Source organism: Branchiostoma lanceolatum, chromosome 11 (assembly GCF_035083965.1).
Source record: "Branchiostoma lanceolatum isolate klBraLanc5 chromosome 11, klBraLanc5.hap2, whole genome shotgun sequence".
Lineage (NCBI taxonomy): Eukaryota > Metazoa > Chordata > Leptocardii > Amphioxiformes > Branchiostomatidae > Branchiostoma > Branchiostoma lanceolatum.
This window is the reverse complement of record NC_089732.1, coordinates 14,453,276-14,479,687: the sequence shown is the minus strand read 5'-3', so window position 1 is coordinate 14,479,687 and position 26,412 is coordinate 14,453,276. Positions and strand designations below refer to the sequence as shown.

The 26,412-nt window shown below is 40.5% G+C and overlaps 2 protein-coding genes across 2 annotated transcripts in view; both read right to left on the bottom strand.

The window, feature by feature from the left end:
- The window catches only part of LOC136444538 (zonadhesin-like), a 36,307-nt gene continuing 9,895 nt past the window's right edge, over nucleotides 1-26,412 (bottom strand). Inside the window, exons 10-17 of the mRNA XM_066442137.1 lie at nucleotides 8,252-8,400; nucleotides 7,289-7,572; nucleotides 6,359-6,561; nucleotides 5,425-5,575; nucleotides 4,494-4,601; nucleotides 3,208-3,436; nucleotides 1,415-1,617; nucleotides 1-885 (exon numbers count right to left, since the gene is read on the bottom strand). Coding sequence (XP_066298234.1) covers nucleotides 866-885; nucleotides 1,415-1,617; nucleotides 3,208-3,436; nucleotides 4,494-4,601; nucleotides 5,425-5,575; nucleotides 6,359-6,561; nucleotides 7,289-7,572; nucleotides 8,252-8,400 — 1,347 coding nt within the window. The 3' untranslated portion in view covers nucleotides 1-865. The remainder of the gene's footprint in view (nucleotides 886-1,414; nucleotides 1,618-3,207; nucleotides 3,437-4,493; nucleotides 4,602-5,424; nucleotides 5,576-6,358; nucleotides 6,562-7,288; nucleotides 7,573-8,251; nucleotides 8,401-26,412) is intronic.
- On the bottom strand, nucleotides 10,102-16,154 carry LOC136444539 (uncharacterized). Its single transcript, XM_066442138.1, has 5 exons — nucleotides 15,585-16,154; nucleotides 13,760-13,833; nucleotides 13,413-13,519; nucleotides 11,471-11,580; nucleotides 10,102-10,752 (listed from the first exon to the last, which is right to left on the bottom strand). The coding sequence occupies exons 1-5, from the start codon at nucleotides 15,840-15,842 to the stop codon at nucleotides 10,375-10,377; spliced, it is 927 nt and encodes a 308-aa protein (XP_066298235.1). The 5' UTR covers nucleotides 15,843-16,154; the 3' UTR covers nucleotides 10,102-10,374.

Below are 26,412 nucleotides of genomic sequence, written 5' to 3'. Positions count from 1 at the left end.
TATGGTATAATAAGCTTTATTGACGTTTAAAAAAGTACAGCGACTTTCGTATGGTCAACTAGAAGCTACAAAATAGAATTACAAAATAAAAACCACACCTGCCTAGCAATGCTTAACAGCAAATCCTAACACAGGTAATATCTTATTACAATCAGGTAGGCTATTTGCGTGTTTTGATATACTTTCTAATGAAAAAACAATCTTATACGCAATACTATGTGCTTATCATCATCATCATTATCAACATCATTATCATCACTATCATGATTATCATACTCACCGTATATCAAAGAGGCCGAAATCAGTGACTAGACATTATTTGTCACTTGATACAAGATATACTCAATTCTCGATACCCATTTAAACCGAAAAAACAACACTAGCAATGTTATCTGACATGTTAGGATTACATCCATTATAATAATTATGATATAGCATTTTTAAAGATTTAAAGGAAATCGCCAGCCAATGTCATCCTATAGGCACGCTAGTGAGTTTTTATGTCAGTAAGACATTCATAGTATTTCTATGTAAACTAAATGTACATTTCTATGTAGACTTCATGTATATTTCTATGTAAACTACATGTAAATTTCTATGTAAACTACAGGTACATAGGTTAACCATGACACTAATTCTGATTCTGTGCTTCGATATTTTATAAGGCACTTCTGTCAAGTAGTTTTGTCAGTGAAATATTCTTACGTATTGGAGCATGCAAAGTGTGTGCTATGAAAAATGTTTCATGCTCTTTTCTATACTCATGGTTATTTCTGTACTAGCTGTGGCGATATTCAGCCTCTGTTGCAATGTTGTCCTGACGTCATGAGGTTGATGGTAGGATGACGTCATGTATGTCATCATCTTACTTGTTCACATCGTAGTCTGAAAGAGACACAGCACACAGCACATTGGCATCATTCTTAAAGCAGGGCCGCTATCGCTCGGTTCGTTAGCTCGCGTAGGGGCCCTGTTATTCCGAGCCGGCATTCTGGCTTCTGGCGACGTTACTGACAGTGCCACGTACAGAGAACAATATTAGCCTCCGATGCAGACTCAACCCGGCTGTTTTCTTTTTCAAGTTATTATTTTTATATACTATTATATATTTTTTCTTATTATCCCGGCCAGCAATAAGAAAAAATATACTAGTATAAAAACAATAACTTGGAAAAGAAAACAGCCGGGTTGAGTCTGCATCGGAGGCTAAAACAATAACCCATTTCTACACCTTGGTGGAGTGAGGAAAGTCGTGTAAAGTGCCTTTCCCAAGGGCACAACATCGGTGGCGTAAGGGGTTGGATTCGAACCCGGGACCGCTGGGTCCTTGGCCGAACACCCTGCCGTTACGCCACACGACCCCACAATCTTGACAGTGGGGTTGACTGTCGAGATTGTATCATATTTTGCTCACCAGCTTGACAGATGTAAGGCAGCCGATCCCGGCACTTCAGTATGAACCAGCGGCTCAGTTTGGCCGTCCTCCACAGTCCCACGCAGTCCCTGGTTTTGTGAGGGGCGCTGGTCCGGAACTTGCGATAAGATCCCAGCGGGGTATCATCAGCCCACACGAACTGACGCTCCGTGATCAGGTCATCCAGACCAATCCAGTACGTCCTAAAGTAAGAAATGAATGATATTGGATAAACTTAAAAGCAATTGCAGGTTTAAGTAGCAAAACCTATGTTGGATCCGTTGGCATGTGTGGTGGCCGTCATTTTGATTTTGTGACGTCGCAGGGTAGCCAATCCCCCCATACCATTTTATTGGGAGGGGTGTTTATTGGGGTCGCTAGCGTTCCCTCTATTTTTAAGAAATAGGCACACAACTATCACAAATTCAACTTAAATAAAAATAGAAATCCAATACCAATTCATATTTATAAAATGACCTCGTAATCGCCAAACTAACATAGGAAACCTGAAGTATATGTAGCATAAATACTTAAGTCTAGTTTATTTTTGTCTATTCATTTATTTAAATTCAAGACAGCTGGTTGCTCCTACAACTTATGAAAGTTGACTTCTAAAAAGGCGATGTATCTACATGGCCATAAATGTTACATTCAGTCAGTTGGAGACAAAATTAAAAGAGAACGACATTCAGTAGAATAAATAATATACGAAATGTCAAAACAATATTTAAAGACAAATTATTCAATCTCAGCAACTGGATAAGATACGCAAATTACTGATATCCGGGATTATATACTACGGATATAATCTCCATATCTAATCCATGTGTAGAGTTTGAATTGTCTTTAGATATTGCTTACTCTGATGTCTAACCTTCATCAACGTATGCATGGGTAAACTACCACGTTGAATTTTCTTAAATATTTACTTAGAATTTCCAACAACAATGAAATTTACAGATAAATGTACATGCTAACACAAAAGCAAGATACTCAATAATGATGAACAATTTGCAACTTTCCCCAGTAAAAAAAAAGAGAATCTAACAATTTATGACATAGTGTCCTCACCTAGCCACGTATGCGTAGTTATTTTAGGTACCTATATACAAAGGCTGCTTTGGCAAATATATTTATCTATTCTTATTTATCGGTTTGGCTGGTCAGGACGGTAAGCAAGGGCTGCCCAACAAGCCCATGCCTATCAAAAGGGTCTGCTGACCAAGATCGGCAAATACAAAAAGGAATTTGACATGAGTAGAATAAGAATCAATAATTACATTCAGACTATTATATACATATCGTTTGTGATAGTATCTACAGCTTCTATAATAGTGTCTTGACAAGAGGTCAGGGTCATTATCTACTACGCAAGGGTCGTATTGAATTGATTATTAAACCTTTCTTATGTGATAAAACACAATATACAGAGATACCCTAAGAAGAAATGATGTGTTTGGATTTATAAAGTACTGTAAAACCTGCCCAAGACGACAACCCGGGGGACCGAACAAAAAGGTCGCGATGGACAGGTGGTCGCCATGAAGAGGATTCCACTCACAACATATTTCCAGGTCGAGGTGTTCAATTACAGTACGTAGATGGATGGAAAGTTATTTGATTTTAGACAACATGCCCCCACCAGGTTCAATTCTCATCGAAAGATTGTACAAAAAATGCATTTTCCATTAGCGTTGTAATATTTGCATACTGTTAGATCGTGTACAAATATTCGTCCTAATTTTGACTACAAAACAATGTTTTCCTCGTTGATCTATTAGGTTATTCCTTACCTTTGGGTTCTCCCTCCACTGCTTTTCTTAATGTGGTCCTTAAGGAAGTTCTGCACACCGGCATCCTTGATCATAGCCAATGTTCCTCCACGGTTTACGCACACTTGTCGGGCGTCCCAGTAGTTCAGCCGGCGGTTTCTCCGGGATGACGACCAGTAGCACACGTCCCTGTACCGGCCAAAGTTGTTGGCAGGGCGGACCCGAGGGAACAGGTCGGAGCAGGACAATGCTAAGGATAAAGAAGGGTCAAAAGAATGGTATCTCATTATGTAAATGTCGTCTTAATTTGCATGATTTCTGATTAATGATGTTAACCTTCTTTCACATACATCATTCCAAAGATGTAGATATACCACAAATTTATCAGGATAATATTCTAATATTTTCCATCTTAAGAATTCCACGACCTCATACCTTTGCAAAATGATGCTAACCTTTGTGACTGACATATTATCGAGTTTTCTCAATGATTAAGAAAATATAATTTTGATCACTTTCTCCATCCAACTAAATTTAGTTCTTCAAGGCTTGAAAGTTTATTCTAGCAAAGAAGGATATTGTTACGGTTTGTCTTTGATTATGTAAACGACGACCTTATTTACATGACCTGTTTTAAATGATGCTCACCTTCACTAAAATACGAAATGCTAAATTGACGAGACTCTTGCCATTTACTACTATAGCATTTTCATATCAATCATAAGTTCCACAAGCCAAAAATAATGACGATATGAAAGTACTTCTTCGGTTATTTTTGTTTCAAACATTCATCAACAATATGTTCTTTTTTTTTTATTCATTGGTTCAGCATGTATCTGCCAGGGTTGCCCAACAAGCCGAGGGTAGTACTAAGGGCGAACCCATGTGTGGTCATAGGACTGTAGGTTTGGGACTATCTCACACCGGGGCATACTCTTTTTTGAAAGGTGTGGTGGGTTCTTTTACGTGGCTCTCCCCAAACACGGGAGCTCCATTTAACGTCATATCCGAGAGACGTGCCTAACCGACACTAGGTACTCATTTACACGTGTACCTGAGTGAAGTGAGGAAAGTCGTGTTAAGTGCCTTTCCCAAGGGCACAACGTCGGGGCGCATGTCCAGACATGTCTGGGGGCAGCCCGGCTTCGAACTCGGGTCCCCTTGTTTGACAGTCGAATGTTCTATCCATTACGCCACACGACGCCACAACAACAATATTGGCACCTGCAGCTCCCAAAGCCTTTGGAGAATGACAGCTAAAACAATGCCACTGGCACTTATTCATTAATGATATTAGAAGAACTTACGAGCTTCACAGTTAACTCCTTTATAGCCAGCAGTACATTCACAGGTGTAGCCGTTGAGTTGGTCGATACATGTGGCGCCATTTTGGCATGGATCAGATCTACATTCATCTATGCAACGAGGTACAAGAATACATGTCAAAAAATCTTGAAATAATGTATGATAGTAATTTCCTAATGATATTATTTTAAATTATATTTCTTCGCTAATAAAGTGTTCGGGTCATTTTGATTGATAGTTCTTATTAATAACTCAAAATATGTAATGTAGGACGAGACAAGTGTCACATATAAGGTGGTTCTGCTCATGTTGCATAGACTTGAAAATAACAAGGAGTTCTTTAGTAAAAATGCAACATCCTGGAAATATCTAATAAACAATTAGCTTTAGTTAGGACATCAGTCCAAAATGTGGTGGTTTGCATTTACATGTGCTGAAACAGAGTTTGTTACATCATGATCATTCACCACAATTAACAGTAGAAGAACACGAACCATGAGCACATGACGGTAAAACTTAAAAGGCAGACTAAACTTCATTTCGGAAAGCATACTGCAGTATGTTAAACATACCACTATGACCAGATCTGACTTGTTATACACATTTAGATATGCATTTTTACAACATTTCAAATTCGCGGCGTGGTGATGTAATAGTCCCGGCGATGGCCAACGACCTTTGACCTTTGTGACGTCAGATCTCGAGTACTAGTCGGCCAAAGACTCACAACTGAGATCTGACGTCACAAAGGTCAAACATCTTTGGACATCGCCGACTATTACATCACCACGGCACGAATTTCAAATGTTTTAAAAACGCTTATCTATATAACAAGTCAGAACTGGTCTTAGTGGTTTATCTAACATACTGCAGTATGCTTTACGAAATGAAGTTAAGTCTGACTTTAAGAAGGCACAACAATGCCCTACTCACCAGCACAAGGACCCTCGACACAGTGACATCCCCAGGCTCCATCCATCATCATCCATCTGTAGCCTTGCTCTTCATCGCACGTCACACACGTGATGACGTTTCCCGCTTCGCAGACACAGTTCCCCCTCTCTCCTGTCCAGCGTTCTCCCAGCTACAGGGGAATGGGTCATTTAAGGGTTAATGACCCGCCCCGAGGTGTATATGGTGTCATAACGCCTGGCCATGTGCTATAACCATCGTTTTATAAGGTGGTTTTAGCACATGGCCAGGCGTTATGACACCATATACATCGAGGAAGAGGCGGGTGATTAACGTTATTATCATATAGCCTATCCAAACTGATGACCAATATAAGAGTAGACAATTCCTGTATGACGCATAGATCCGCAATGCTATTAAGAATGCAGTTCAGAATTTAAATTTGTCGTTTTTGAACAGAAGATGATAGATCTCGTTTTGAAAACCGACATTTCCACAGATAATATTTGATAACATTGCAATATTGTCATGCTAAATATTATTCAAATCTATGATTTATTATCATCCATCATTCCTTCCTGCTGGGTGTCCTTCTGAAAATGCTGTGGGCGCCTCCACTTACAGTTCCGTCCGTTTAGATTGGACTCGTATTGAAATGGTTTATTCTGTTTTATCATATGGTTACAAAAGATTTGATTTATTCTAAGATAGTAAACATTTTTGGAAACAAATAAATATTATACGAATGATAACAAAAAGATAACCTTCCCCTCTACATAATTTGAGGAATGATGATCACGGGTGTGTTATGGCGTCATAACACATGGGCGGTGGCTTCTGATTGGTCGACGCCACCTGGCAATGTGATAATCAAATAATTAGTTAAACCCTAGTCCACACAGGTGCATCCTATGCTGTTTAAAAAAAGAAACACATTCGATTAACTCATACTGACCATATAGTAACGTCCTGTATTGTCGGTGCAGCCACACTGCTCTTCCGAAACGCACTCTTGGCCACTAAGGATGAAGCCATCGTTGCATTTACACCCTTCAACACAGCCGCGGGGACACTGTTCTTCGGCGTTGGGGTTCGGGCAGGTCGCAGGGCAGTAGCTGGTGCATGAAGAGAACATGCTGTTCGCTGGACAGTCTTCAGCTGTTCCGGACGAAAATAAGAAAATAGGTTTCGTTTAGAGAATGGTTCTGGATGTGAGTGATTTAGCCACCACAGAAAGTGCTCAACGTTTCTTTTAAACATTTACAACGTCCTATGAATGTTTCATATTCCTTGAATAGTCTCCTTAGAATCCAAGACAAAGACGCATTAATGGATGCTTGTCCAAGTCAAGGATAAATGACTCACGTAAAAACATGTATTATGTTGAAAAAATACCATGCCAGAGCGGTATGGCAGCGATGTCATTTGGCTCAAAGAAAGCGCGAAAAAGAGAGCAATCAAAGCTCAAACAGGGAAGGGTAAAATGAAAACGTCCGATTGCCATAAGTGTATAAATTAGTTTAGAATTAGCCAAGATCATATTCAAAGAGGACAAAGCACACATACGCCAGGTTAATGGAGTCATCTGGATTAGAAAATCAACTTCAGTCCAAAAAAAATGATATACACATTAAGTCACGTTTGGGACCGCATCAACCTTACCGCTTCAACCGCACATCGCCGAAATTGGTAGTATCAGGTAGCGACAAGCTCGTTACATCATTAGGAAGAGAGCTACATATACAAGTGGCTCAATACTGGTCTAAGAATCAGTGTGTGTGTAGGAATAATTTACTTGCCAATGTTGCCGTTACCAATGGTATAAATATATATCTATATACAGTGGTGATAGATGTGCATTTGAAATATATAAATTGCAACGTACGACAACGCTCTTCCGTCCGCCATGAAAATGGTGCCACCCCAGCTGCCCGGCAGGCGTCTGCGTAGGCCTCCAGGTTCTGGCAAAGCCCTACGGTGTCTCCACCCCAACCACACATGTCGAAGACGCAGTTGTCGAAGTAAGGCGCAGGATCAACGGCACGGTGGCAGACAGCAAACGGGCCCATGGGATCCTTCAGCAGCCCGCAATTGGTGGCTGACTCGGCGGCTGTTTTTACGGCGTCGCTACAAGGGGGAGGTGGAGTTGTCGGAGGACCTCCTGGGCAGCTGAAGGTAAAAAAAAAGTAAAGGTAAGGTGGTTACATAGCCTTTTTTTAGATCTTAGTAACAGTGGGTTGTTGTGCACTTGGCCTAGGACACTTTATTGGAGGGATGTGCCGAACTCTCTCCTATCATCGATTTTTACTTCCCCAACCGAAGTGAGGTACCCGTTTTTACACCTGGGTGGAGTGGGGAAAGTCCTGCAAGTGCCTTCCCAAAGGGCACAACATCGGTGGTATGTCAGGGGATTCAAAACCAGGATCTCTGGGGTCTAAATCAGACACTCTAACCGCTACGCAACAGCAGCTGAATGTGATAAATTTAATCAAAACAACAGTGCAATACAAGCAACTTATACTAAAAAAAAGGCACTCAAGCAACTGGATAAAATTTGAAACAGTCAGACGTTTCAGACAGCAACCGCTGTCTTTCGTCAGTGACTGTAACGTTTCAGTTTCAGTCACTGACAAAAGACAGCGGATGCTGTCTGAAACGTCTGACTATTTCAAAATTTATCCATTTGCTTGAGTAACTTTTTTTTGCATATCTTACTACCTTCAGTTGAGGTCTAACCTTCATCAACGTATCAGGCATCTTATATTTAACACAATCAATCAATCAATTAATCAATTATTTAATCAATTAATCAGAGAGTACATATAAAAGCATCTCAAAAAGAACATACGTCTCAATATCTGTGAGCCAGCTGTCCCCGAAAGTGGTCCAGTCTCCGACAACGGTTCCGTCCGGTGTCATGTAGTCGTCGGTGGTGTCGCCGTTGTAGTTACCGCACAGACCGCACATCTGGCCCCGGTAGGCTCCCGTAACCTCAACCTACAACGGAGTTTGAAGAAAAGTTAATTATTACATTACTGTCATCATTTTTTTGTCATCCTGTTGGGTAAGATATGTTTTATGGTAATGAAATCTACGGATGAAGTTCATTTGTTGTTTTGCACGCACTGGCAGCTCTTATCCATCGTCGTTGTTGATTTAAATCTATCGTTTTGTTTGTAATGCATACCCAATAAAGGGCACCTCTCATCGGACCCGCGGAACCCTGGCGACGTCCACGGCACGAAAAACGATATTTACGGATGCTTAAACAGTACTTAACGTCGACGTATTTTCCTTATTTACGTATCTATACGCCTCTTATACGAGTACGTAAAGATCGTCGTTACGTGGTCTTTCCGTTGGCGCGGATACATCCGTAATTTCCGTTTTTCACGTAGCCTTTAAGCAGTCTAAAGATATCGTAAATAATGATTAAAACCCGTTTATATTTCATGTAAATATGACGTTTTTTTCTTCTTTAAGCATCATTACGACTAATATACGTGTGTGTAAAGATGAACAAAAGGTGCGGATACATCCGTAATTTCCGTTTTTCACGTAGCCTTTAAGCAGTCTAAAGATATCGTAAATAATGATTAAAACCCGTTTATATTTCATGTAAATATGACGTTTTTTTCTTCTTTAAGCATCATTACGACTAATATACGTGTGTGTAAAGATGAACAAAAGGTGCGGATACATCCGTAATTTCCGTTTTTCACGTAGCCTTTAAGCAGTCTAAAGATATCGTAAATAATGATTAAAAACCGTTTATATTTCATGTAAATATGACGTTTTTTTCTTCTTTAAGCATCATTACGACTAATATACGTGTGTGTAAAGATGAACAAAAGGTGCGGATACATCCGTAATTTCCGTTTTTCACGTAGCCTTTACGCAGCCTAAAGATGTCGTAACTAACTATTAAAACGCGTTTAAATTGTATTTAAAGTTAACGTTTGTTTTCTCTTTAAGCAACGTTACGGCTTATTTACGTGTGTTTAAAGACGATCAAAAGGTGCGGATACATCCGTAAATTCCTCTTTTGACGTAGCCTTTACGCTGCCTAAAGATGTCGTAACTATAGATTAAAAGATTTTTAAATTGTATTTAAAGTTAATGTTTTTTTCATCTTTAAGCAACGTTACGACTCATTTACGTGTGTTTAAAGACGATGAAAAGGTGCGGATATATCCGTATTTTCCTTTTTTCCCGTAGCCTTTAAGCATCCTAAAGATATCGTAAATGATTATCAAAACTAGTTTAAATAGTATTTAAAGTTGACGTTTTTTTCTTCTTTAATCATCGTTACGCCCCATTTACGTGTCTGTAAAGACGCTCTGAAAACGTGTTGAAAGTGCACGTTTATTTCTTCTCAAAGCCGTTTTACGATTCACATACGTGTGCATTAAGAAGATTATAAGGTATGTTTATGTATTATGCCATTTCAGCTGCTTAAAGTTGTCATAAATACTTGTAAAACACATTTTTACGACTCATATAAGTGAGCATTAACAAAAGTATAAGATAGGATTAATTGCCATTTCAGCGGTTTAAAGTCGTCCTAACTACTTCTTAATACACCCAATTCTTCGTCTTCGTTGTCTTTACTGTCGTTGGGGAATAGACATGCTTACCTTAACCTTTGATCTAGTTGGAAGGTCTGCTAGAATAATAATGTAGGCAGAAGACAATGGGTGAAACACGAAGCTTTTATTAGATGACGTCAGAATAATTACATGCCTAAAGACTACTTTCAACCCACCCTTACACATGATTATAATGATATATAGACGCCTTTACCCCTACATTCCTAAGATATACACAAACGTGTGTATTCTAAAATAATCCTACGAATGATATTATTAACAAAATAATCCTAATCCTACAGTGTATATCCCGCAAACAGCACACCCCCTGCACCACCACCACCGCATATAATGACACTATATCTAGCTATAGGCATCCTGCTCAGCTGTTGTTGTCGTCAGTAGGGCCGCTATCAAAGCTACTATCTGGATCTTCAAGCCTGCGTGTCACTGACTTAATTGCCCACGTGGGGGCCCCGTCGGGCACTGGCCTGTCAGATAACTCGTCACTGCGCTCCCGACAGGTGCTAGAAGCCTTCGGCGGGCATACCTTGTCAAGGTCCTTTTTCAGTTTTCTGAGGCTTTTGGACTCCCAGGAGAGCCGTCTTACTGTGAGCCGCGGAGGATCCCGGACCTCGTCTCCGCTGGACTCGGAGGACATGTACCGCTTGTCCAGGATCTCCGCGGCTCTTATCAGGTTTCTCTCCTCCCAGCTGTCCGTGTCGCAGGTGTTGAGCGCCTTGGTCCTCCTGTTCATTTTCTGAAACAGAAAAAAGTTTCTTCATGATATGCGTGACTTGATCATAATATACCGTAATCTGCATGACCTGAGGCAAATCATTCATTTGTAAATGTTGTATCTGATAGGACTTTTACTACACTATTTAAGCACAATATGGTATTTCTAGTGAAACACAAATATTCTGCATGACACACATAAAAAGTTGATTTCTGCACTTATCACATCTAGCCCTTCTTACTTTTTGAGAGCTGACGCCCTATCCGAACTTCGTCTTGTCGAAAGTCTGTGTAATTTCTCAGCGACCATTCTGCCTTCATCCGGACACATCTTGACGTCAATATAAGCAAATCTCATTTGTCGTCTGCTGTTGGGCTGGCGTTTGACACATGACATGCCATCTTGTCGATCTTTCGTCAGGGCGCGGTTTGAAATGTACGTGGCTAGTATAATGTATCGAAACGCCAGCCGAACAGCAGACGACGGACAAGATAATCTATATATAGATAAATATTGACGTCACGAAGTGCAAGAATGTAGGCAAAATGGCCGCGGGGAAATCCACCATCCACCGAATTTACGTCAAGCCGAAAATCTGAACTGCCGTCAGCGGTCAAAAGTATCAAAGACGGACTAATGTAACAAGTGTGGTATTGACTTATAGATATGCCATGCAAAGGATAATAGAAACTTCGCTCCTTGGAGTTTTGCTTTAAACAAGACAAAAACGACAATCTACCTTCTCAAGGCGCTGGGCCTTCCTCATCTTTCTCCTGTGCTCCACCAGACGACCCTTGTCCCCACGGACCTTGTCATCCTTCAGTGACCTGAAGTACCGTGCGGCGGCATCTGAATAGAAATACAGAAACGAATATGAATGCAATTTGTTATATTCCTTACCACGAAATTGTCGAGAAAGCGCACACACACCAATCTCCTTACACAAACACAAGCGCGCGCGCGATCATTACCTTCAATGTCTATATCTACTTATTAGCAGCAACAACAGACTATTATTAACGCATCTGATTATGGGTGTACATAGTTAACGAAGTCACCCCTACCTGACAGCTTTCACACATGCCTTTTACATTTAGAACATGTTTTTGGTCCTCCTCGGATTTTGAAATTGAATGGCACTCAATGTGCAAGATAACGAATGCTCCCTCAATCAATTTAGACTTTATATTTTTGATATGTAAGGGGGCGCCCTAACATTTGACACGCCCTAACGCCTATGTTACGGACTTTTTACTGATCTTATTTTGCATAAGTACGCCGCGTTTGTGTCCAATGACTATGCTGATAGTAAGGTAAATAACCCAAGTTCATGCACATAATTGTCATTTGCATTCAAAACATATGTGTACATATTCATTTCTTGTTTTGTCGAAAAGTAGTATTTTGACAATAATGATGGAAGCGCTGAGTGGAGGGTAACTGCGTAGCTAGATGGCCCGGCACCTAAATATACAACCTGTGCCAAGCAGATACACAAGTCACAAAACTAACATGCACATAAGAAATGTAGCTTCATAGAACACTAAGAATTTGGGTCTTTAAGTATTTGTTGAGAAGAAAACCGACTAAAGAAAAACAACGTAAACATTGCTGTCGTCTGGCGACGTTGTTTTCCCGCCATTTTTTGGGGCCGCGATGGTGGCGGAACGCTTCAACGCACAACTTTGTTACGCTCTAACATGTGATTGGTACCGTCTATGAAAAAGAAACTGAATACAAAGGTATTTCCAAATAAGTAGACGGAGAATTGTTGATGTAAGCGGTGTCGTTTTTGGTAATGATTTTGTGAGTCGGGCCGCATTCAAGACGTAAGTCGGGCCGCGCGCACAGTGCCTATTTCCCGTGGAAACATGAGCTGGGATGCGCTAGATATAGCCCTTCTCACATGACGTGGGAAATGCACACAGTCATGATTTTCCGGTCAAAAGAAAGCTAGAATATAGCAGACTTCAAGCCTTATTTGGATTTCCTTAACTTCATCACCAACTTCCGAAGAGAGCAAAATTACCAAAGCGTACTAAGTTAGGCACACAATTTTGCGTAGCACTAAATCAGAAGGTACATTCGTGAAAATGTCTCACAGCGTTTTCCGCTTGTAACGCGGAGCGTGAAGGGACCATGAACAGTATGAATACATTTCTTGTTCATGTATGTTCTTTAGATGAATGTTTTCAAAATTCATTAATCAAAACATGACCATTCTCTGTCAACCAGCAATGGAGCGCCGTGAGTTTGATCGCGTAAAAAAACGTGAAATGTTAGGGCAACCCCCCCTTATATTTCTTTTTATTATTTCATGATCAGAACGTAATAAAACAAGTACATTTACAAAACGCTATTACGTGCAAGGTTAGAGTATTGTTGATACTTTGACGATACCTGTCTTTCCATGTGTCATTCTCTTCAAGCACAGGTTCGGCTCTGGCTGATATTGACGTGTTTTGGGTGTTTTCGTTTTCGTCGTGCTTTCTATTTCTATTTTGGCCGGCGGACAAGAAGAAAATGGGACAAGATATAACAACCGACACAAACGCCTTGAAGCACGTCAAAAACTGGACGGAGCCGAACCTCGGCTAGGATACTATATGTGCCCAACAACCATCATTTACAACACACAAAAAACACCCGCACACTCAATTACAAATAATTTAACGTTTCACCTCTGACTTCCTTGGGTGTATAGGGACACTTGTCCTCCCCGCCAGTGTCTCTCACTACCTCCATGCGTAGGCTCTGCATCACCCGCTGATTGGCAGGCGAGTTCACTCTGTAATTAAAGGAAAACATGTGGTTTTAGTCGGATGAAACATTCTAATATTACAAACAGGTACAAAGCATCACCTAGTATAAAGGTTTATACAATGTTGGTTATGTTTTGACAATCCTTTATTCAGGTATTACTAAAGAGATGTGGTTTGTGGACAGACTGTCACTATGACTAGTCGACTACTAGCTATGGGACTGCGTGAGTTCAGGTACATAGGACATGTTAAATAGTGTCACTTACGTCTCGTTTAAGTTGAATCCAGCGAAGTCATTCTCCCCTTGCAGAAGGGCTTTGTAGATCTTCCTTGTGTCATCCTGAAATAATTGAAATTCAGGATTTGTTAAAACTATATGAGTTTAAATTTCAATTACATTCCAATGGACAACTTATCATTGATAGCTTTCGTTGTGACCTGTACTCAGCTCAGGGTGGCAAAAATGTGCATTAAAGGTCTTCGTTCATTATGAGCTATAGGCTATGAAAGAGAGGCAGGAAAAAACTACAACAGAAAGTGATATTTTACAGCATAGTCGCTCGCGGGAGAAATTACTTGCGAGATTGCTTCCAATTTTTGATGAAGGATATTCGGGACTACGTATCCATTAGTTATGCTGGCAAAATGATTTTGCATACTTTATGCAGGCATTTCTTACGTGAACGACTATTCTGCGGTTAACAGAAACGGTGAGAAATATGTGAAACAAAACGCGATGCCTTCTTTCTCGTTCATGTAAATCACAGCAAGAAAAGAGTGAGTAATTAAAAATAATTCATTTCAATTCTGCAGTATACAGGGCTAGACAAAACATGTCAATTATGCAGTCGGTCTTATTTGCATAGATTTGGGTGGGAAGAGGTTAGGCAACTACTGACAACCAAACTGAAGGGCGCTGAAAAATGTTGGCAGACGAAAAGAAATCCCTACTAAATAGGCTAGAAAAAAAAGACGTCCAAAGCAGGCCAGAGCTTAATCACAACTTATGGAGTAGGACAAAATACACATAGAAGGGTTGAGCGTACTCTCCGGTTGGTTTTTGGTGTCTTTATCGGGCTCCCTGTTTTTGTTTTCAAACAAAATTAAAAAATAGACGATCCGCTAAAACGTCTAATGGCCATAGCCTCCTGTGCAGGCTTCCTATAACGGCGGCATATATATATTGGGTGGGGGGGTCTCTAATGCCGGCAAGGGAGTTGTGTAGCCGAGGGAGTTGTGTAGCGCGCCCCTTGGCTACACAACTCCCTCGGCTACACAACTCCCTTGCCGGCATTAGAGACCCCCCCCCCCCAATATATATGCCGCCGTTATAGGAAGCCTGCACAGGAGGCTATAAAGGCCACACTCCAGTAATCCACGCAGGCGCAGAAGGCTTTAAATTGGCTGCGAGACGGCAGAGCGATCGCCGTCTAGTGGAATGGGGTCTAACTTCCAATACAGCCACATGTATGCATCCATTTCCTACCAGACTATCGCAAATATATATCATGGAGTACTACCTACTTGTTCGATAGCTGTGACAAATTTTGCATGCCAAAATGGCGCAGGTGCTAATCAAAAGGAATGTATGATTTGTCAAGATAAAGATAGTTGGCACTGCACTAGTGATTAAACATTTTTCTTCGATTGAACGAATCCGAGCACTAAAAAGCCTCAAGTGATAGCAGCATGATTCTTACTCAGCATATATGCAAGCTTTGGTATACCCAAAGTGTGTACATATGCATAATTTGACACTAATTTGGCGCCAAATTAGACGCTCCTTTTAAGAAGACCTCTTGCTTTTAGGAAGACATACTTGGTTTACTACTAGGGTACCAAGAACATTTTGTACAATTTGTCTGCTAAGTAAATAAAAATAAAATCTCACAAACTAGTAATTGGTGAGCCAATATTTTGTGGCCGATATTTTGTGGCGGTCGCTGCGATCAGATTTTCCCGGGGGCATGTCGGTCCCAAAGCCGAGGAGCTGATCTATTTAGGCCCTTGAAAATTATAGTCTAGTCTGTCTCCACTTTTTGGGCCGTAGTTAAATGGTCTAAATATCAAGAAAATAAAACATATACTTACTCTACATTTATCTGGCACCCTAGAAGTTGACTTGGATTTTCGGCGTTTCTTGCGACTTTGGCCAGAGCAATCCTCATGATGGTCCCCGGCCGCTGGCTCGTGACGACGCCCATCTTGTAGCTCTCGGAGCAGTTTTCCTTGATCTTCGAGCTGTTTTCCCTGCTCCGTCACTTGATTTAGAACCCGGGTCAACATCAGGGCCATGTTCTCATTTTGACTCCGTTCCGTCGGGTTTCCAGAAGAAGTATTGTCAGCCATGTTGACAAACGGGAAGCGCGTTGTTTAGTCGACCGATTCTCGAAGAAGCTCGTAACGGTTGTGACCAAATTGTGTCCAATAGGTTTGAAAATAACTCGTCTTGTTTCTGATTGGATATTGCAAGACGTCACGTGGCTTTTCGTATTGAAAACCGTCTGGGTTTTCCAAGCGTTTGCCGACATCATCAAGATGCAAATCGGAAGGCGAGAATAGGCAGTTATACTGAAATGTATTTGGCACATGAAAATGTGCTTTGACATTCTGTTCGATGCCGCTAAAAAGGCAGAGTTGTGTGATGACCTGAGCTTTTTCAGCTGACGGTGTGACAGGGAATATTTGAAAGTCTTATTATTTCTTAATCATCCATGGGTTTCAATTTGAAGAAATAATCAGAAAAAACAACAACGATAAAGTGCCTCTAGACTGAAAATACTGAGATCACCCTATCCGGCAAGACAAAAGGATTAGAGGCGCCAAAAGATAACAAAGCGACAAAAAACAAACATTTCTCGGGCAAGGTGCATATCTCACACCTGTATCTGTGAATATGAGGCAAGACATGGATCAAAGGGCAAACGAATACGGTGACTGTTACCAGACCTACTCATCATGTATGATGAATTCACCCTTGCAATCGCCGGTCAAATGAAAGGGAAAGATTAGAATTTCAAAACACCAAGGGAAAAAACACAGATTTCGCAGCGGCAAGACCAAAAGCAAGAGGATTGCTGGCACATTGGTGCATATTTCACGCCAGGCTTTCTTTCCAAATTTCAAAATAATTTGATACAAGGGAGATTTTGATCAAAGGGGACACGTAGAAGGTGACAGCTACCAGGCCTACTGTTAGCCATGTGTGACTTCATGATAAAAAAGGACATAATAGGATATTACAGGATATTAGTCATCACTCGAAGCTGGCTGCAGAAATACGCGTTCACATAACGTGCAGACAACTGAAGGTTTAAACTTTAAAGCGTCCCGTACAGTCCTGAAGGTAAGGGATAGATTTCCTTCCTTATGTAATAGCAAATACCAAAGATAAAATCCTTGCTTATACCCAATCTTGGCGAAACAAATTTTAATGGTACCGTTTTACAATCATAAGTTACATTTAGAGAAAAAGCGTATTGAAATTTCACATTCTTTTCATTGTTCAACCTTATTATACTTTACTTGCACCAGGCTGAAATACTGACGTATTTTTTTTTCATCATTTGCACAGATCAAGGCTTGACAGTATGGATCTGGCTCAGACATCAACTGAGTCAACTTACAATAAGTACTGTGGCCACTGCGATCAGTATCTAAAGGAGCGCACCTTTAGGATACACAAGCAGAAGCACTACAACAGGAGAACAGGGACATGGCGACAAGAATCAAGAGAGTCTCCCTTAAGAAAGGCGTGCAGCGGCATTAAAATACCGGACCCATTTGCGGACATTAGCAGTGATGACACCGGAAGTGATATTACAGGTGAGTTTAAATCAAATCAATGCCTCTTTTCATAACTAAACGGTATCTCGACATATTGTCAACTTTTAGATGCTTTAAATGACATTTATTTGTCTGTTTGTATTCGCTATAATCGCTAAACACGTGTAATTTCGTATTTTTTCATACATCAGTATGCTTGGTAGTCTGATTACCAGCCTCTGCAGTGACCGCTGACTAAAAAAAATCGCTTGCTAACCACCAGCGATTTTTTTTAGCAAGCAGTACTCAGGCTATATGCTTGGACCTTTCTGTAAAAGATATGCCGTTTGTCTGTGGTTCACAAGTCATAGCTTGATGGTATTAGAACAGAATTATGAACTCAGAAAATACGTTGAAGATAAAACTCAGTATCCAGTTTCCCATATTAAAACGTAATTGTGTATATGTTCATCGTTTCATGTGCAGAGCCCTCCTGTGAGTTTCCTCCCGGTGACTGTGAAAGCGGCCTGACAGATCACGATGCCAGCAGTTCTGCGGAAATGTCCAGCTCGGTTAGTACTAGTTATTCTAATCTTAAATAATTAGTTCTGGAGACACCCCCTCCATTGCCTTGAGGAGACACCAAAATACAGACTACCTGCTTCTTTATGATTTAATCCAACACCGTTTCCGTTCTGTAGGTAAAAAGCGATACGTCCGAGTCGGAGGCAGACGAAACACAAGATGAAGATAGCTTCGAGGAAGAATGGAGTGGCTCAGATGGGGAACAACAGCTCCTGAAGGACCTGCACGCTTCTGCAGTAAAGGCGACTGAGCCCCAGACAAAAGCTGCGAGACCCGATCCTGTCGTTACCGTGATAACATGGCTCTTAACATTCTTAGTTATATGGCAGGCACACACTCACATAAGTGACAATGGGTTAGCTCATCTCATGTCATTCCTGTATCCTGTGTTTGAGACGTTAGGAATAGATCCACAGTATCTGACAGGACTGTCTTCCATGTATATGACGTGGAAAGTTTTAGGCATCGACAGAGACAACTTTGTTAAGTATTGCGTCTGCCCAAACCCCAAGTGTTGTAAACTTTTCCCGATAGATAGGCTGCATGATGACGCAAACGGTGTACAAAGGGCAAGGCGTTGTGATAACACAAGACGGGTTAGGAAAAGAAACGTAAGATGCAACACGACTATATCTCGCCTGACCATAACACCAGTTTCAAAAAAAAGAGTATTCTATCCCTTGAAAGTTTACTGTTTCAAAAGTATTATTGAAACGCTTGAATTGTTTGTTAAGAAAAATGGTTTCGAGGATAAGTGTGAAGCTTGGAGGAACCGAAATGTGTCTCAGGCTGGGTTGTTTGGGGATGTTTTTGAAGGAAAGATTTGGCAAGATTTTCAAACATATGATGGAGAGGATTTTTTGGCCGCTGCAAGAAACTATGGACTGATTATGAACTGCGACTGGTTTAGCCCGTTTAAGCGAAGAAATGATTATTCTGTTGGTGTAATATACATGACAGTTATGAATCTACCTCGTGCTGAGAGGTTTAAGTTAGAAAATGTCCTTTTAGTTGGTGTTGTGCCCGCTCTAGAACATGAGCCAAAACATCTCGGTCCCTTCCTGGATCCCATAGTTGCAGAGTTAAAGTTTCTGTGGCAGGGTGCGTCTTTCACAAGTTACAATTCACCGTACTGCTCGTTACAGTTCCGTGCCGCGCTTCTGTGTTGTGCGGCGGACATTCCTGCTGCACGGAAATTGTGCGGTTTTTTAGGACACGCTGCTAAACTTGGGTGTTCTAAATGTAAAAAACATTTCAACAGAATTGGGACAAAAAACGACTATTCTGGGTTTGATAGGGACAATTGGCCCCCTAGAAGTGACAATGAGCATAGACGACAAGCCGAACAGATCAAAAGATGCACCGACAATGTAAAGCGAGAAAAACTCGAGAAAAAATTTGGCACGCGCTACACCCCATTATTACAATTAGAATATTACCAGGGAATAAGGTTTTGTGTCATCGACCCAATGCATAATTTATTTCTCGGGACCGCTAAACGTATGTTCAAAGCTTGGATTGATAGGGACATCATAACTAAGGCCAACTTAGTTGAAATATCCAAACGTATTGGCGACATTACAGTGCCGGCTGGTATGGGCCGTCTTCCCAGCGGGATTGCCTCCAACTTTGGCGCATTTACCGCCGAGGAATGGAGAAATTGGACTCTTTATTACTCCTCCTATTGTTTAGACGGCATTCTGCCAACAGAACATATGGACTGCTGGCAACTATTCGTCTTGGCTTGCAAAAGAATATGTCAATCAGTTGTTAAAGAAATCGATATAAATTATGCTGATGCTGCATTTGTTAACTTTGGCAAAAAAGTGGAGCGATTGTACGGTGCCCCGTTTGTGACCCCCAACATGCATTTACATTGTCATCTGAAGTCTTGTGTATTAGACTATGGGCCGGTGTATGGCTTCTGGCTTTTCAGCTTTGAAAGGTACAATGGAATTCTTGGTTCCGAATGTACCAACAACCGCGGCATAGAAATTCAGTTGATGAGGAAATTCCTCATTAGCGGGTTTGCCCATTCAATTCCATTGCCGACCACTTTTCGTGAAAAATTTGGCGGCTTTTTCGTTAACTTTTTCTCCAAGAACGACTTTTCAAATGCACAAGATAAAGACGAGATAAAACTCCTCACTATGGCCAAAACAACATCTTTTTCAGATGTAAATTGGACTGACGACGATGTACCCATAAACCTACCCATCAACTTTACAAGAGTAGGCCTGTCGAGAGAAGACACACATTTTCTTGCAGGAACATACAGATCAATGTATCCAGGGAGTAGAATTTCGAACATGTCTGAGTCCGTCAGGAAGTATGGGACTTGTCAAGTTGGCCAGGAATATTTTGGTTCTAGAGCTTCAAGTAGGTCACGTGGATCCGCCTATGTTGTTAGTATATGGGCAGACGACCAGGGCAGCGTTGACCCGGCTGGTGATATGAGGCCGGGTGTAATCCAATATTTCTACAAACATGTTTTAGAAATCGATGAAAAGGTGTGCAGTCATATTTTTGCCGTCGTTAGGTGGCACAAGTCCTCCCTCATGAAAGATAACATAGGCAGAGGACGAACATGTACATTATGGAACAAAACGTTTGTGCGGGGGGGCACCGCTTCTTTCATACCTGTGCAGAGATTGTATGGGAAAACGGTTTACGCAGAGACTTCGATAGATTCAACAAAGATGGTAGTTGTGAGCCCTGTCAGCAGGAAAACATTCTTATGATATGTAATATATAGCATTTAATATCTAATAATGACAAATACGGTATTGTTGAACTCAATCTGCGATGTTGTAGTAAATGACAATATGTAGAAACTGTCGTAATTGTATGAGCAATTATTCGTGTGCGTTGGTAATGTGCAAACTTCTATTTCATCTGCGATAATGTTGTGATTACGATTATTGCAATGATACGTAATAATATTATATTGCATGTTGTAAATATGTCTTGATTTGGTATGCTATCGTGCAAATGTACATGTATGTATCAGAACTCTGTGATATCCTACAACATGAGGATGACTTTGATTTATATGCCTTTCGCTGTAAATGAATTTGTACCATCAATGAGATAAATAAAATACAATGAAAAAAATACAATCTGATACTGTTGCTTGTTTAATTGATATAAGGGCCACCAGCGATAGCTACGAACATTTCACCCTCGTCTCGAGCCGCCGCAAGTATCAATCTTTTAGAAGTAAAACTACTTTTGACATGATAAGCAAGCAAATGACTAATAATATTCTATCCATTAACATGCACTTACTAAATCTGCTTTATCATATCTAAAATTGTTTGAATGTTATCTAAAAAGTTATGAATCACAATCAAAAGCGTAGGCATTGTTGTCTGGTCGCACTCTGGGTTTATTCACACAAGAACTGAATAAATGACTGCCATGCATAAGCTAGGATCCTAGTGTATTTACAACATGCGTTAATGAAGGCCGCATGCTCTTCTCAACATGAACGCACTCTTTCCACACAGTGTGTAACTGACCATCGTCAATGTCAAGTCTAACCACTACTTTCTCCACCATCTTACCAAACGAATATATGTCTGTCCAAACTGAACGGACACTAGTTCTAACGGTGTAGAGGCTAGGGTCTATGTGTGGGTAAGCAGCGATACGCCGTTCTCTCTCTTTTATACTAAGATTATGATATCCCGTGGGCTTGTGAATCTCACAACTCTTTCCAAAGTCTATGATGATTGCGACAAAGGTCCCCTCTCTGTTCTCTAGACAAACATTGTTCAGCTTCAAATCGCAGTGAAGGAACCCGCACCGGTGAACATGGTTCAGACCTGTCGCTATCTGACAAAACACATCTTTCCATTGCGTTACATTCATGAATCGTGTGCCCTTGTGAAGTGCGTTTAACAGAGTCACAGATGCTTGGTCAAATCCATGAAAGGACGTAATTAACAGAAAGGGTGAACTATCCATAACCACTCCGATAAGTGCCGGTATTGACTTGTGAGTAAATATGTTCATCAAAACCTTAGCTTCATTAACTAAATCTTTTTTAACTTCATCCTCAGATCCCAACAGTTTAAACTCCTTAACTGCAACATTACTCCCACGATAGGAGTAAAGTTTACACCTACCGTATGTCCCTTCACCGAGAATGTCATTGTTTGCCACGGGTGTGTGAACGGGAGATAATAGCGTTCTGTCTATACAATAAGAAGCTGGTATCATTCCCGTTCGTCTCGTCGGAGTTCTGGAACTCATCAAAGTCTGTTTTTCTGCTTGTAATGTCTTCAGTTTACCGTCAAGAGTCCTGTTCCCATCCTTGCATTGTCGAACTTTGGCGTGTAGTGTCTCATTCTCCTCTTCAAGTCTTAGTATCCGTGACTGCAATGCTTTGACCTGGCGCCTGTCGAGCAAGTCTGCGTTGTCTGCTCCACTCTCGGCAGACGTGATCCTGTTAATGCCATAATAGCAATTGCCCTGCTTGTAAGACGTTCTTCTTTTACATCTAGGGAAGGCTGTTGCTACTATTTGTCCAGCTTCACCACAACCGATATACCCATATTCCTTTCGCAAGACGTCACGAACTTCCGACACCGGTACCTTGGGTGTCACTTTTCCACTGTTAGCTCCGGGAAAGTACGAGTCATCCCATCTGTATCGCTTCTGCAGCCTGTTAATCAATCAGATTTAGCTTTAGCTTTAGTGTCATCATCAGGTTGAAAACAAAACAGATTTTATAAAAATGATTTAAGAGAAAATTATGCTTTGTTTGCTGTTATGTGGTTTCAGAGTAAAATATGTATCAACACTCACCATAAGGCTTTTTTTCCGATAGAGAGGTCCTCCGAGTTCATCTCCATGAGACACGTCTAGTTAAACCAAGGAGGTTTTATAAAGAACCTCCTTGGTCCTTGGTTAAACTGACGGAAAAAGTACAATGTGCAATTTTCCGCACTACATAATTTAACACGTCGTGCTCGTTTTCCGATTTCCATTCAAAATAGGTCGTCACCATCAGTCCGAAGAAAACATCTTACGACTTCTCTCAAAAGCGCGTTCTAAATTATTTGCCCTTGATGATACATAGCGTTTCCAACATCATCTAGATGAATATCTTTTCCATAGTGATCAAAATTTTCAAATTTTACGCATTTATACAGGATAAAACTTGACAATGAAGAAATAAAATTAGAACGTGATTTCCTATACGTAAACGGGTCAAATACGCTTAGGGACCAAGGTCTCGGCCGCTCGTTGTATATATTGTTTATAGGAGTAGGAAATATGGCGTTTGTTTTGGTAGAAGCCTTTAAAACCATATCGACTAAGATTTCTTCACACAGTCGCGCTCATGTAAGTGTGAACAAGACGGCACCTAATTCAGACATATAATTTTGTCGGTTATAAAGGAAAAAAAACTTTACAATGAAGAAATAACATTAGAACGCAACATTTCCTATAGGTAAACAGGTCATATACGCTTAGGGACCTAGGTCTCGGTCGCTTGTTGTATATGTTGTTTATAGGAGTATGAAAGATGGCGTTTGTTTTGGTAGAAGCCTTTGAAACCATATCGACTAAGATTTCTTCACACATTCGGGCTCATGTAAGTGTGAACAAGACGGCACCTAATTCACACGAGTAATTTTCGACAGTTATGCAGGAAGAACTTTACAATGAAGAAATAACATAAGAACGCAACATTTCCTATACGTAAACGGGTCATATACGCTTAGAGAGCAACTGGTCCTGGCCGCTCGTGGTATATGTTGTTTATAGGAGTAGGAAAGATGGCGTTTGTTTTGGTAGAAGCCATTGAAACCATATCGACTAAGATTTCTTCAAACAGTCGCGCTCATGTAAGTGTGAACAAGACGGCACCTAATTCAGACAAATAATTGTCGCGGTTATAAAGGAAAAAACTTTACAATGAAGAAATAACATAAGAACGCAACATTTCCTATAGGTAAACGGGTCATATACGCTTAGGGACCAAGGTCTCGGTCGCTTGTTGTATATATTGTTTATAGGAGTAGGAAAGATGGCGTTTGTTTTGGTAGAAGCCTTTGAAACCATATCGACTAAGATTTCTTTAAACAGTCGCGCTCATGTAAGTATGAACAAGACGGCACCTAATTCAAATAAATAATTGTCGCGGTTATAAAGGAAAAAACTTTACAATGAAGAAATAACATAAGAACGCAACATTTCCTATAGGTAAACGGGTCATATACGCTTAGGGACCAAGGTCTCGGTCGCTTGTTGTATATATTGTTTATAGGAGTAGGAAAGATGGCGTTTGTGTTGGTAGAAGCCTTTGAAACCATATCGACTAAGATTTCTTTAAACAGTCGCGCTCATGTAAGTATGAACAAGACGGCACCTAATTCAAACAAATAATTGTCGCGGTTATAAAGGAAAAAACTTTACAATGAAGAAATAACATAAGAACGCAACATTTCCTATACGTAAACGGGTCATATACGCTTAGAAAGCAACTGGTCCTGGCTGCTCGTGGTATATGTTGTTTATAGGAGTAGGAAAGATGGCGTTTGTTTTGGTAGAAGCCATTGAAACCATACCGACTAAGATTTCTTCAAACAGTCGCGCTCATGTAAGTATGAACAAGACGGCACCTAATTCAGACAAATAATTTCCGCGGTTATACAGGATAAAACTTTACAGTGAAGAAATAACATTAGAACGCAACATTTCCTAAAAGTAAACGGGTCATTTACGCTTAGGGACCAAGGTCTCAGCCGCTCGTTGTATATGTTGTTTATAGGAGTAGGAAAGATGGCGTTTGTTTTGGTAGAAGCCTTTGAAACCATATCGACTAAGATTTCTTCACACATTCGCGCTCATTTAAGTATGAACAAGACGGCACCTAATTCAGACAAATAATTGTCGCGGTTATACAGGATAAAACTTTACAATGAAGAAATAACATAAGAACGCAACATTTCCTATAGGTAAACGGGTCATATACGCTTAGGGACCAAGGTCTCGGTCGCTCGTTGTATATATTGTTTATAGGAGTAGGAAAGATGGCGTTTGTTTTGGTAGAAGCCTTTGAAACCATATCGACTAAGATTTCTTTAAACAGTCGCGCTCATGTAAGTATGAACAAGACGGCGCCTAATTCAAACAAATAATTGTCGCGGTTATAAAGGAAAAAACTTTACAATGAAGAAATAACATAAGAACGCAACATTTCCTATAGGTAAACGGGTCATATACGCTTAGGGACCAAGGTCTCGGTCGCTTGTTGTATATATTGTTTATAGGAGTAGGAAAGATGGCGTTTGTTTTGGTAGAAGCCTTTGAAACCATATCGACTAAGATTTCTTTAAACAGTCGCGCTCATGTAAGTATGAACAAGACGGCACCTAATTCAAACAAATAATTGTCGCGGTTGTAAAGGATAAAAACTTTATAATGAAGAAATAACATTAGAACGCAACATTTCCTATAGGTAAACGGGTCATATACGCTTAGGGACCAAGGTCTCGGTCGCTTGTTGTATATGCTGTTTATAGGAGTAGGAAAGATGGCGTTTGTTTTGGTAGAAGCCTTTGAAACCATATCGACCAAGATTTCTTCACACAGTCGCGCTCATGTAAGTATGAACAAGACGGCACCTAATTCAGACAAATAATTGTCGCGGTTATACAGGATAAAACTTTACAATGAAGAAATAACATAAGAACGCAACATTTCATATAGGTAAACGGGTCATATACGCTTAGTGACCAAGGTCTCGGCCCCTCGTTGTATATGTTGTTTATAGGAGTACGAAAGATGGCGTTTGTTTTGGTAGAAGCCTTTAAAACCATATCGACTAAGATTTCTTCACACAGTCGCGCTCATGTAAGTGTGAACAAGACGGCACCTAATTCAGACATATAATTTTGTCGGTTATAAAGGAAAAAAACTTTACAATGAAGAAATAACATTAGAACGCAACATTTCCTATAGGTAAACGGGTCATATACGCTTAGGGACCTAGGTCTCGGTCGCTTGTTGTATATGTTGTTTATAGGAGTAGGAAAGATGGCGTTTGTTTTGGTAGAAGCCTTTGAAACCATATCGACTAAGATTTCTTCACACATTCGCGCTCATGTAAGTGTGAACAAGACGGCACCTAATTCACACGATGATTTTCGACAATTATGCAGGAAGAACTTGACAATGAAGAAATAACATAAGAACGCAACATTTCATATAGGTAAACGGGTCATATACCCTTAGTGACCAAGGTCTCGGCCCCTCGTTGTATATGTTGTTTATAGGAGTAGGAAAGATGGCGTTTGTTTTGGTAGAAGCCTTTGAAACCATATCGACCAAGATTTCTTCACACAGTCGCGCTCATGTAAGTATGAACAAGACGGCACCTAATTCAGACAAATAATTGTCGCGGTTATACAGGATAAAACTTTACAAAGAAGAAATAACATAAGAACGCAACATTTCATATAGGTAAACGGGTCATATACCCTTAGTGACCAAGGTCTCGGCCCCTCGTTGTATATGTTGTTTATAGGAGTAGGAAAGATGGCGTTTGTTTTGG

What these genes read in the sequence shown, in the direction of transcription:
- LOC136444539 (XM_066442138.1), bottom strand. Translation starts at nt 15,842, where the DNA reads ATGGCTGACAATACTTCTTCTGGAAACCCGACGGAACGGAGTCAAAAT. An exon ending in GGGTGCCAGATAAATGTAGA is followed by an intron (nt 13,834 to 15,584) that starts GTAAGTATATGT and finishes CAATTATTTCAG; the next exon opens with GATGACACAAGGAAGATCTA. An exon ending in AGGCCCAGCGCCTTGAGAAG is followed by an intron (nt 10,753 to 11,470) that starts GTAGATTGTCGT and finishes TTTCTGTTTCAG; the next exon opens with AAAATGAACAGGAGGACCAA.